A 12417-nucleotide genomic window follows, 5' to 3' on the forward strand; every position below is an offset into this window, starting at 1 on the left:
CAGGATCCTCCTCACCCAGGATCCTCCTCACCCAGGATCCTCCTCACCCACAATCCTCCTCACCCACAATCCTCCTCACCCAGGATCCTCCTCACCCAGGATCCTCCTCACCCAGGATCCTCCTCACCCACGATCCTCCTCACCCACGATCCTCCTCACCCAGGATCCTCCTCACCCAGGATCCTCCTCATCCAGGGTCCTCCTCACCCACAATCCTCCTCACCCAGGGTCCTCCTCACCCAGGATCCTCCTCACGCAGGATCCTCCTCACCCACAATCCTCCTCACCCAGGGTCCTCCACACCCACAATCCTCCTCACCCAGGATCCTCCTCACCCAGGATCCTCCACACCCACAATCCTCCTCACCCAGGATCCTCCTCACCCACAATCCTCCTCACCCAGGATCCTCCTCACCCAGGATCCTCCACACCCACAATCCTCCTCACCCAGGATCCTCCTCACCCAGGATCCTCCTCACCCAGGATCCTCCACACCCACAATCCTCCTCACCCAGGATCCTCCTCACCCACAATCCTCCTCACCCAGGATCCTTCTCAACCACGATCCTCCTCACCCACAATCCTCCTCACCCACAATCCTCCTCACCCAGGATCCTCCTCACCCACAATCCTCCTCACCCAGGATCCTCCTCACCCACAATCCTCCTCACCCACGATCCTCCTCACCCAGGGTCCTCCTCACCCACAATCCTCCTCACCCAGGATCCTCCTCACCCAGGATCCTCCTCACCCAGGATCCTCCTCACCCACGATCCTCCTCACCCAGGATCCTCCTCACCCAGGATCCTCCTCACCCAGGGTCCTCCTCACCCAGGATCCTCCTCACCCACAATCCTCCTCACCCAGGGTCCTCCTCACCCACAATCCTCCTCACCCAGGATCCTCCTCACCCAGGATCCTCCTCACCCACAATCCTCCTCACCCAGGGTCCTCCTCACCCACAATCCTCCTCACCCAGGATCCTCCTCACCCAGGATCCTCCTCACCCAGGATCCTCCTCACCCAGGGTCCTCCTCACCCAGGATCCTCCTCACCCACAATCCTCCTCACCCAGGATCCTCCTCACCCAGGATCCTCCTCACCCACAATCCTCCTCACCCAGGATCCTCCTCACCCAGGATCCTCCTCACCCACAATCCTCCTCACCCAGGATCCTCCACACCCACAATCCTCCTCACCCAGGATCCTCCTCACCCAGGATCCTCCTCACCCACAATCCTCCTCACCCAGGATCCTTCTCAACCACGATCCTCCTCACCCACAATCCTCCTCACCCACAATCCTCCTCACCCAGGGTCCTCCTCACCCACAATCCTCCTCACGCAGGGTCCTCCTCACCCAGGGTCCTCCTCACCCACAATCCTCCTCACCCAGGGTCCTCCTCACCCAGGATCCTCCTCACCCAGGATCCTCCTCACCCAGGATCCTCCTCACCCACAATCCTCCTCACCCAGTGTCCTCCTCACCCACAATCCTACTCACCCACGATCCTCCTCACCCAGGATCCTCCTCACCCAGGATCCTCCTCACCCAGAATCCTCCTCACCCAGGATCCTCCTCACCCTCGATCCTCCTCACCCAGGATCCTCCTCACCCAGGATCCTCCTCACCCAGGATCCTCCTCACCCACGATCCTCCTCACCCAGGATCCTCCTCACCCAGGATCCTCCTCACCCACGATCCTCCTCACCCAGTGTCCTCCTCATCCACAATCCTACTCACCCACGATCCTCCTCACCCAGGATCCTCCTCACCCAGGATCCTCCTCACCCAGGATCCTTTTCACCCACGATCCTCCTCACCCAGGATCCTCCTCACCCAGGATCCTCCTCACCCACGATCCTCCTCACCCAGGATCCTCCTCAACCAGGATCCTCCTCTCCCAGGTTCCTCCTCACCCAGGATCCTCCTCACCCAGGGTCCTCCTCACCCACAATCCTCCTCACCCAGGGTCCTCCTCACCCACGGTCCTCCTCACCCAGGGTCCTCCTCACCCACAATCCTACCCACCCAGGATCCTCCTCACCCACAATCCTCCTCACCCAGGATCCTCCTCACCCAGGATCCTCCTCACCCAGGATCCTCCTCACCCAGGGTCCTCCTCACCCACAATCCTCCTCACCCAGGGTCCTCCTCACCCACAATCCTCCTCACCCATGGTCCTCCTCACCCACAATCCTACTCACCCAGGATCCTCCTCACCCACGATCCTCCTCACCCAGGATCCTCCTCACCCAGGGTCCTCCTCACCCAGGATCCTCCTCACCCAGGATCCTCCTCACCCAGGATCCTCCTCACCCACGATCCTCCTCACCCAGGATCCTCCTCACCCAGGGTCCTCCTCACCCACGATCCTCCTCACCCAGGATCCTCCTCACCCACGATCCTCCTCACCCACGATCCTCCTCACCCACGATCCTCCTCACCCACGATCCTCCTCACCCAGGGTCCTCCTCACCCAGGGTCCTCCTCACCCAGGATCCTCCTCACCCAGGATCCTCCTCACCCAGGGTCCTCCTCACCCAGGATCCTCCTCACCCAGGATCCTCCTCACCCACGATCCTCCTCACCCAGGATCCTCCTCACCCTGGATCTTCCTCACCCAGGATCCTCCTCACCCACGATCCTCCTCACCCAGGATCCTCCTCACCCAGGATCCTCCACACCCACAATCCTCCTCACCCAGGATCCTCCTCACCCAGGATCCTCCTCACCCACAATCCTCCTCACCCAGGATCCTCCTCACCCAGGGTCCTCCTCACCCAGGATCCTCCTCACCCAGGATCCTCCTCACCCAGGATCCTCCTCACCCACGATCCTCCTCACCCAGGATCCTCCTCACCCACGATCCTCCTCACCCAGGATCCTCCTCACCCAGGATCCTCCTCACCCACGATCCTCCTCACCCACGATCCTCCTCACCCAGGATCCTCCTCACCCAGGATCCTCCTCACCCACGATCCTCCTCACCCCGGATCCTCCTCACCCAGGATCCTCCTCACCCAGGATCCTCCTCACCCTGGATCTTCCTCACCCAGGATCCTCCTCACCCACGATCCTCCTCACCCAGGATCCTCCTCACCCAGGATCCTCCTCACCCAGGATCCTCCTCACCCACGATCCTCCTCACCCAGGATCCTCCTCACCCACGATCCTCCTCACCCAGGATCCTCCTCACCCAGGATCCTCCTCACCCACGATCCTCCTCACCCAGGATCCTCCTCACCCACGATTCTCCTCACCCACAATCCTCCTCACCCAGGGTCCTCCTCACCCACGATCCTCCTCACCCAGGATCCTCCTCACCCACGATCCTCCTCACCCAGGATCCTCCTCACCCACGATCCTCCTCACCCAGGATCCTCCTCACCCACGATTCTCCTCACCCACAATCCTCCTCACCCAGGATCCTCCTCACCCACAATCCTCCTCACCCAGGATCCTCCTCACCCACGATCCTCCTCACCCAGGATCCTCCTCACCCACGATTCTCCTCACCCACAATCCTCCTCACCCAGGATCCTCCTCACCCAGGGTCCTCCTCACCCAGGATCCTCCTCACCCACAATCCTCCTCACCCAGGATCCTCCTCACCCACAATCCTCCTCACCCAGGATCCTCCTCACCCACAATCCTCCTCACCCAGGATCCTCCTCACCCAGGATCCTCCTCACCCAGGATCCTCCTCACCCAGGACCCTCCTCACCCACAATCCTCCTCACCCAGGATCCTCCTCACCCACGATCCTCCTCACCCAGGATCCTCCTCACCCAGGGTCCTCCTCACCCAGGATCCTCCTCACCCACGATCCTCCTCACCCAGGATCCTCCTCACCCAGGATCCTCCTCACCCACGATCCTCCTCACCCAGGATCCTCCTCACCCACAATCCTCCTCACCCACGATCCTCCTCACCCAGGATCCTCCTCACCCAGGATCCTCCTCACCCACGATCCTCCTCACCCAGGACCCTCCTCACCCACGATCCTCCTCACCCAGGATCCTCCTCACCCACAATCCTCCTCACCCAGGATCCTCCTCACCCAGGATCCTCCTCACCCACAATCCTCCTCACCCACAATCCTCCTCACCCAGGATCCTCCTCACCCACAATCCTCCTCACCCAGGATCCTCCTCACCCAGGATCCTCCTCACCCAGGATCCTCCTGACCCACGATCCTCCTCACCCAGGGTCCTCCTCACCCAGGATCCTCCTCACCCACGATCCTCCTCACCCAGGGTCCTCCCCACCCCGTTCCCCCAGCCCAGCCCCACCCCAGTCTCTTCCAGCAGAACCAGCACATGGAGACTCTCGCAGTCCTGTATCCTGGTTCCGGGGCTGTCTGGAGCACAAACCTGCCCCAGCCCGGGGGTTTCCTGTGGTCACCTCATTCGGAGACCCTGGGTGCTCCTGAGGCCTGCCCTGCCTCGGTGTTCACGGAGCTGGGCTGGGCTGACCTGCCTCCCACTGGATCGGGCCAGTATGCAGTGAGCTCACGCTGCCCAGCTCCAGAGGAGTGAGCACCCAGACCATCTCCCTCCTCGTCTGCTTTGTGGCCTTGGCCCACCTCTGGGTGCCTATTGTCCTCCTGGCTCAGGGAAGCTGGCCCCTGTCCTCCTGGCTCACAGAAGCTGACCCCTGACCTCCTGGCTCACAGAGGCTCACCTCTGTCCTCCTCGCTCAGGGAGGCTGGCCCCTGTCCTCCTGGCTCCTGGGGGTTGACCCCTGACCTCCTGGCTCCTCGGGGTTGACCCCTGACCTCCTGGCTCCTGGGGCTTGACCCCTGACCTCCTGGCCCCCAGGGGTTGTCCTGTGTCCTCCTTAATGTCATGGTCCTCATACATGGGGCCCGCACACGGCATGGCGGGAGCCGTGGCTACAGCCCCCAGCTGTGTTCTCTGTGGCACAGGTACTCCTTCCAGGACGAGGAGGACATGTTCATGGTGGTGGATCTGCTTCTGGGCGGGGACCTGCGCTACCACCTGCAGCAGAACGTGCAGTTCTCCGAGGACACGGTGAGGCTGTACATCTGCGAGATGGCGCTGGCCCTGGACTACCTGCGTGGCCAGCACATCATCCACAGGTGTGTGCCCGCCCCGGGTCAGGGCCCCCCCGGGCTAACCCCCCAGCAGAGCCCGGGCCCTGCCGGAGGCCCTGGGGGGACCCACGCCTGGCTCGGAGGCCCTGCCCTCACTGCAGCTCCTCTGGGACTGCGCCACATAGGCTGCCTTCTCACTCGTGTCCAGCGTGTCGTCTGCCACTACCTGGCGGGCTCCCTCCTGCCAGCTGCCATGCCCTGGGGGATTCAGACTGACCGACATTTGCTCAAAACCAGTGAAATTAGGAGGCTGCTGCCGTTAGAAACCACATTTATGTGGCAGTAGGTGGAAGTAGGGACAAGATGGAATTAGAAAGCAAAGATGTAGGCTGAAATGCTGGAGCCAGAGCCTGAGCGTGGTGGCTCCTACCTGTCACCCTAGCTGCTCAGGAGGCCGAGAGCTGAGGACCGCAGTGTGAAGCCAGCCCGGGCAGGAAAGTCTTGTTAATGAACCCCCGGGAACCCGGGAGTGGCACTGTGGCTCAGTGTGGTAGAGTGCTAGCCAAGGACAGCAGCCAGCACCACTGCTGACCAAAGGGAAAAGAAAGGACAAAGGCAGGTCATCTGAGTCCACCTGTCTGCCCTCCTGGAGCCTGCTGTCTGCTCAGACCAGGCTCCACGAAGGTCGCCTGTGTGGCCTGGAGTCAGAACAGAGAGAGGACCGAGGCCAAGTGACAGTGACACGAGTTAGAAGAAGACGTAGGGCTCTGAGCAGCCTGGGGCTCTGCCAGGCGGGTCGGCTGCTGTCCAGGGGCTGACGCTGCCTGCGCCCTGTGACTGCTCTCCAGGAGAACTAGAATTCTGTCTGGACTCGGGCGGGCATCGGCGGCAGGTCCCTTGTGGCAGGCTGCCCCGGACCCTGTGAGAATGGAGCCCTGAGGGCCCTCTGCCCGATGCCAGGGCTCCCAGGAGCCTGGCTCGTCCACGGCTGAGGCCCCTCAGGCCTCTGGGGACTTTGGCTCTGTGGTGCTGCTGCACAGGAAGGGTGGTCTCAGGCCCGTCCTTCCTGCCTTGTGCCCTCTCAGGGACGTGAAGCCTGACAACATTCTCCTAGATGAGCGAGGTGAGTGCCAGAACCCTGGGGGCCGAGGGGCGCGGCGGCAGGTCTGGAGGACATGCGTCTCGACTGGCCCTGCCCTCCGGTCACAGGCCACGCACACCTGACCGACTTCAACATCGCCACCATCATAAAGGATGGGGAGAGGGCGACCGCGTTAGCCGGGACCAAGCCGTACATGGGTAAGGCCCAGGCTGCCTGCCCCGCACCCATGCCGCCCGCCTCCGTTCTACCCGCACCCCGTGGGCCTGGGAGGGCCATGCCGGGCTCTCTCCCCGGGGGCTTTTGGCGGTGGGGGCGGGCTCTGTGCCCCCTAGAAGGGCAGGGTGAGTGGGACGGATCAGGAGGAGCGGGGACAGCACGGTGCCCTCCTCTCCCCCTCTCTGTCGACAAGCCCCCGAGATCTTCTACTCTTTCGTCAATGGCGGGACCGGCTATTCCTTCGAGGTGGACTGGTGGTCTGTGGGGGTGATGGCGTATGAGCTGCTTCGAGGATGGGTACGGAGCGGGGCCTGAGAGCCGGGGAGGGCGGAAGCTGCCCCGGGGGTGACCGGGCTTCTAGCTACGTGTCTAGCAAAGAAGGCGCCTCGCTCCTAGGGACAGGTCAGGGAGCGGCGGGGAACCTTCCGCAGCCTCGGGCCGGCCAGCTCCTGGCTGTCACCCCAGGCTCTGTCCTCCCCCCCCACCTCTTCTTGGGGTCCCACAGGGCCCCGCCGGGAGGAAGGCCGCCCTCCTGCTCATAGGGGCTGAGGACAGGGAAGGCCTGGAGCGGGCGCTGCCTCCCTGCTGGGGCCAGGCCTGGCCGGGGCCTGGACACGGGTGGGGTGGGGAGGAAGCACTGGGCAGGGCCTTCTTGCCCGCAGAGGCCCTATGACATCCACTCGAGCAACGCGGTGGAGTCGCTGGTGCAGCTCTTCAGCACCGTGAGTGTCCAGTACGCTCCCACCTGGTCCAAGGAGATGGTGGCCCTGCTGCGCAAGGTGAGCCCCCCCTGCATGCCCGCCCCGCCCCGCCGCCCCGCCCCACCCCGCTGCCCTGCCCGCCCTCCCACCAGCACTGAGCCTCACCCTGGGCTCCCTTTGCTGTGCGTCTGAGTTCAGAGTTCAGCAGCGGGTGGTAGGGTTTCTTTTCTTTTCTTTCTTCCTTTTTTCCAGTCCTGAGGCTTGAACTCGGCGCCTAGCGCTGTCCTTGGGTTTTCTCAAGGCTAGAGCTCTGCCACTTGAACCACAGCACCACGTCTGGCTTTTTCCTGTGTATGTGGTACTGAGGAATTGAACCTAGGGCTTTGCACATGCTAGGCAAGCACTCTACCACCAGGCCACACTCTTGGCCCCATGATAGGGTTTCTTGAACACCGCGGGACCGTGCCTCTGCCAGGCGTGGGGTGCCTGCGCACAATTATCTCTCTGGTTCTCCTGAGGAGTCAGGGTATGGCTTTTCACACCACTGCACACCAGGGCCAAACCTGCTTCTGTGTGTGAGAGGGAGGTATTCAAGGCTGGGCTCAGGCCTATGTTTAGCTCCAGCCGCTAAGGGCCAGGCCTGGCGCCTGGTGCAAGTCTGTGCTGAGCTCTAGCCTTCTCTGACCTTGCCTGAACCCTGGGAGGTGCCACCGACCTGGGCCATCTCTCCCAAAGAGCAGGCAGAGAGGAGACCAGGTCCTCCTGGGCCTCCCGGCAGCGGGGAGGAGAGGTGACACGGCTGCTGCCATGTGCAGCCTTGGCACCCACCTGGGTCCTAGGCTGGGCTGGGCATTCCAAACTTAGAGACTGTTCTTTAAGGGCTGGAGCATCCACCCAACATGGGGAGAGTCCAAGAGCCAAGCTCTGGGTCAGGACCCAGAGAGGCTGCCCGTGCGTCCAGGCCATGTCCAGCCCGTGCCCCACTGTTTTGGGTGTGCACCGTTACCTGAAGGGGATTCCATTGCCCTGAAGTTCTACTCTGTACTGGAAATGGCTTCCCTGTACTTACCTAGCCAGCCACACTGGGGTCCTGGGGAGCAAAGCCAGGCCTCTGCTGCCCCCTGCTGGTGAACCCTGGCGGTTCTTGAGCATCCCCTCACCTGCCTCTCCTCCATGGTGGCCCTGTGCCTGTGGCACTCCTCTGGCCAGGCTGCTGCTGACTGGGGCCTCATTGCAGCTTCTCACTGTGAACCCTGAGCACCGGCTATCCAGTCTCCAGGACATGCAGGCAGCCCCATCCCTGGCCCATGTGCTGTGGGATGACCTGAGCGAGAAGAAGGTGGAGCCAGGCTTCGTGCCCAATGTAAGCCATTGCCCAGTACAGCCCTGGGCCGGTGGGATGGCCCTGGGGCTGGGCTCAGGCCTCCGTTCCCCCACAGAAAGGCCGCCTGCACTGTGACCCCACCTTTGAGCTAGAGGAGATGATCTTGGAATCCAGGCCTCTGCACAAGAAGAAGAAGCGGCTGGCCAAGAACAAGTCACGGGACAGCAGCAGAGACAGCTCCCAGTCGGTGAGTGCCGGGCTCCAGCTGTGCTAACTCCACTGTGTGTGTGTGTGTGTGTGTGTGTGTGTGTGTGTGTGTGTATGTGTGCGTGCGCGTGTGTGCGTGCGCGTGTGTGCATGTGTGCCTGTATGTGTGTGTGCGTGTGTGCGCATGTGTGTGTGCATGTGTGCGTGTGTGCATGTGTGTGCGCACGTGTGTGCTGTGTATGTGCGTGCATGTGCGTGCGTGTATGTATGTGCATGCGTTTGCATGTGTGCGTATGTGCATACGTGTGTGCATGCATGTGTGCGTGTGCATGTGTGTGAGTGCATGTGTGTCTGTGCGTGTGTGTGTGTGTGTGTCTCCTGGGGCTTGAACTCAGAGTGTGAGTGCTGTCCCGAAGCTATTTATTTGTCTTAAGGTTGGTGCTTTATCACTTGAACCTCAGCGTGCTTCTCGCTTTTGTTGGTAGTTAACTGAAATACGGGTCTCCTGGGCGGTCCCGCCTGGGCTGGCTTTGCACGTGAAGTTCAGCTCTGGAGCTCCTGTGTGCCTAGGATTATAGTCATGAGCCACCGGAACCTGGAAATACATTGTTTCTTTTGCTGCCTTTGTCCCATCTGAGAAACCTAACCTGTGTTTTCTTCAAGGCATTTTGTAGCTTTATCTTTCACACTTTTGCCAGCCATGGGGCTTGAACTCAGGGCCTGGGCGCTGTCCCTTGTTCTTTTGCACATGGCTAGTGCTCTACCACTTGAGCTTTTTCTCTGTGTGTGGTATAGAGGAAACAAGCCCAGGATTCCGTGGGTACTAGGCAAACACTCTACCCCCAGGCCACACTCCCGGCCCTTTGCCATGCTGTTGGGGAGCTGAATTTTTGTACATGAGGTCAAGTGAGGTCCAGCTTCATTCCTTGCTATGCGGGTATCAAATCAGCCCAGCAACACTTGCTAAAAAGGTATTCTTTCCCACTGAACTGCTTGGCACCGTTTTTGTTTCACTCCATGGAGCATGAACGTAAGCGTTCTGTGGACTGGCGGTCGAGCAGCGCGGGGGGACGCTGTGGCTGGCACTGTCTTCATCACCACAGCGTTGCAGGTCTCTTCTCTTTCAAGACCATCAGGCTGCCCGGGCTCCGGGCAGGCAGTGGGTGTGGTGAGGAATTGGGTGGAAGCTGACAGGTTATCTGTTACCCAGGCAGAGACCAGACCCCGTCTCCATCTCCCAGGCCCTTTGTCTCTGGGTGGCCGTCCAGGGTCTGGTGCTCAGTCTCAGCATTTATAGAGTCCCAGTCATACCTTCCCAACCTGAGCTGCTAGGAAATGTGGCCAGGAGCAGCAGAAGGGGGAGGGGAGGAGGTGGGGAGGTGGCTTCTGGTGGACCTCTGTGGAAAGCGGCCAAAGCCACCAGAGCAGGCCCGGGTGTCTTGCTCTGGCACCCACAATCTGCAAAGGCCCCAGAGGGACCCATGCTTCTGTGGCCACCTAGCTGTCCGGGTGTGTTAGCAAAGGGCTCTGACAGGCTGCCAAGGACAAATCCTGTGTGTGGACACGGGAGCTCCGCGGAACCGAGGCAGAGGAGACCCTCAGAAATGCCGTGGGCCAGGCTCGGGGCCACTCGTGGGAAGAGCACTCTCTAGCGAGGCCCTGTGCACCTCGGAGACCACTGTCCTGCAGTCTACCTCATGTTTCAGACCCACCTGCCAGGATGGCGGCCTGAGTGTGGTGATGAGAGACCACAGTCCCCACATGGCTACATAAGACAGAGCTAGGCCCTTGCTGTCCCCACCCTCTGGACACCACGCTGGCTCCTCGCCTCCACCCTCTGCTCCAACAGAGAAGAAAGTCCCCGTGTGAACAGACCCGCACCTCTAGGCCTGCGTACCACTCCTGCGCCAGGCCTCCCGGGCCGCCTTCCTTGCCCTGCACTCCGCAGCAGATGCCTCTCTGCCTGTGTGGATCCAGCCCTTGCCATGGGGCCATGATGCCATGGGACAGGGGTCCCCTGGAAAACACATCCCCAGGGGGCTGTGCTCTGCGGGGCCACCTCTGTATCATGCAGGGACAGACGGAGGACTGGACCAGCTGCAGACTCAGCCGGTGCAGAGACCCGGGTCACATTCCCCGTGTCACACTTCCGAGGTGACAGTGACCTCCTCTGGACCTTTCTGTCCACAGGAGAATGACTATCTTCAGGACTGCCTGGACGCCATCCAGCAGGACTTTGTGATTTTTAACAGAGAAAAGTAAGTGTGCATGTGTGCCTCAGCAGGAGCAGGGAAGGGGTGCACAGGGGCACACGACACCCCACAAGCCCACCAGGTGGCCTCCCGGCCTGGGATGCCAAGACCCTGCTTCTCTCTGGAGCGGCCGGGTCCAGGTGTGCAGGGGCTCGTGGAGCCCCTGGGCAGATGGTGAGGCCCAGGCCTCCCGAGCAGCCTGTCACCGCTTGCCATTCAGTCACTCATTTGGCACAGTGGCTGATGTGGAGGAAGAACGCTCCTGTCCCTGGAGGAGCTGGCTGTGCACCAGCCAGGGGTACCCAGGACAGTGGGGTGCTGGACGTGGTGGTGGTCAGGGGCCTGGTGAAGAACAGGCCTGGCCAAGCTCCCTGAGAAGCCTCGCTCAAGGCAGAGCTGGCACGGGCAATAGCAGGCTCCGCTCAGCTTCCGTCCGTGGGAGCAGGGACGCAGGGTGTGTGCTGTGGCCAAGCCTGGCCCGGGCCGCTGTGCCCTGGCCTCGTGCTGCTCTGTCTCTGGTGAGCTGGCAATGAGGGGCAGGGCTTCCGTCCTGGGAGACACTCGACCCTGTGACCTCTGGGGAAGCAGGCCCTCCGTGAGCCCTGGGACAGTGGTGCTGCTGCAGCTCATGTCTGCTCTGCCCTTTCAGGCTGAAGAGGAGCCAGGACCCCACAAATGAGCCTCTCCTGCCCTCCGAGGCCACAGATACAATGGGATCCACGGTGGACAACGAGGCAGAGCCTGAGCCCCTGCCCATGTCCGGCTCCACCTGCCCCATGGCAGGGAGCAGCTAGACCCCCGGGGGCATGGGAGGCCCGTTAATTCTCATGCTGCTTTGGAGACAGGTCGGCCAGAGGGGCACAGGGCCAAGCTTGCCATGCGCTGGTGGGGGGTGATGAGGATGGTGGTGGGGGTGAGGCTGGCAGGAGCTCAGTCAGACGAGGAGGGCTGTGGCCACGTGGGCTGCTGCCCACCACATGGAGTCCCGCTGGTCAGCCCCTCGGGGGCCAGGGGTGGCGCAGGGGGCAGGAGCCTCCATCCTGCCCCTCACGGATGGGGCTGTACATAGCCGTGTTGCCAGGCTCTGCCTGGCCACCCACGTCCCCACGCTTGTTGCCAGAGCTGTGGGGCACCCCAGGTTTTGCTGGGTTCACGCTTATCCAGGGCTGGCGTGGGGAGAGGTGGGTGGGCAGACCAAGAATGTGTTTTAGAGATCCGCACCATTCCAGCACTTTCTGCTGTTTCTGTACAGTTTTCACTCTGAGAATTACAGTGTAAGAACTCTCACGCGCACTCACTCTCATGCTGTGTCCATGGGGGGGGGGGGGACCCAGCACCTAGGCTTGGTGCAGGGGAAGCCTGCCTGGGGCACACTGCTGGTTGGCAGTGGTCCTGCTGGGAAAAGCCCCTCGGGCCCCAGGTGCACTGGTGGTACAGAACTGCAGGGCTGGGTGAGGGGAAGATGGTGTGTGAGCAGAGGCAGGCCCACAGCTCTGTGTCAGAATGGACCACACCCAGCCCTCCTGTCCCAAGGGCTGGCGCCAGACAAGCTGGGG

The 12417-nt window shown here is 61.8% G+C and overlaps 1 protein-coding gene across 1 annotated transcript in view; it reads left to right on the forward strand.

Moving 5' to 3' along the window:
• Stk32c (serine/threonine kinase 32C) overlaps positions 1 to 12148 on the forward strand; it is a 94641-nt gene extending 82493 nt beyond the window's left edge. The window contains exons 4-12 of the mRNA XM_090346840.1: positions 4931 to 5104; positions 6145 to 6182; positions 6269 to 6358; positions 6571 to 6674; positions 7040 to 7156; positions 8316 to 8441; positions 8518 to 8649; positions 10800 to 10867; positions 11511 to 12148. Of these exons, the coding sequence (XP_090202966.1) occupies positions 4931 to 5104; positions 6145 to 6182; positions 6269 to 6358; positions 6571 to 6674; positions 7040 to 7156; positions 8316 to 8441; positions 8518 to 8649; positions 10800 to 10867; positions 11511 to 11655 (994 nt within the window). The 3' untranslated portion in view covers positions 11656 to 12148. The remainder of the gene's footprint in view (positions 1 to 4930; positions 5105 to 6144; positions 6183 to 6268; positions 6359 to 6570; positions 6675 to 7039; positions 7157 to 8315; positions 8442 to 8517; positions 8650 to 10799; positions 10868 to 11510) is intronic.
• Positions 12149 to 12417: the final 269 nt, after the last annotated feature.

This window comes from Megascapheus bottae, chromosome 15 (assembly GCF_031878675.1).
Source record: "Megascapheus bottae isolate mThoBot1 chromosome 15, mThoBot2.hap1, whole genome shotgun sequence".
NCBI classification, from domain to species: domain Eukaryota; kingdom Metazoa; phylum Chordata; class Mammalia; order Rodentia; family Geomyidae; genus Megascapheus; species Megascapheus bottae.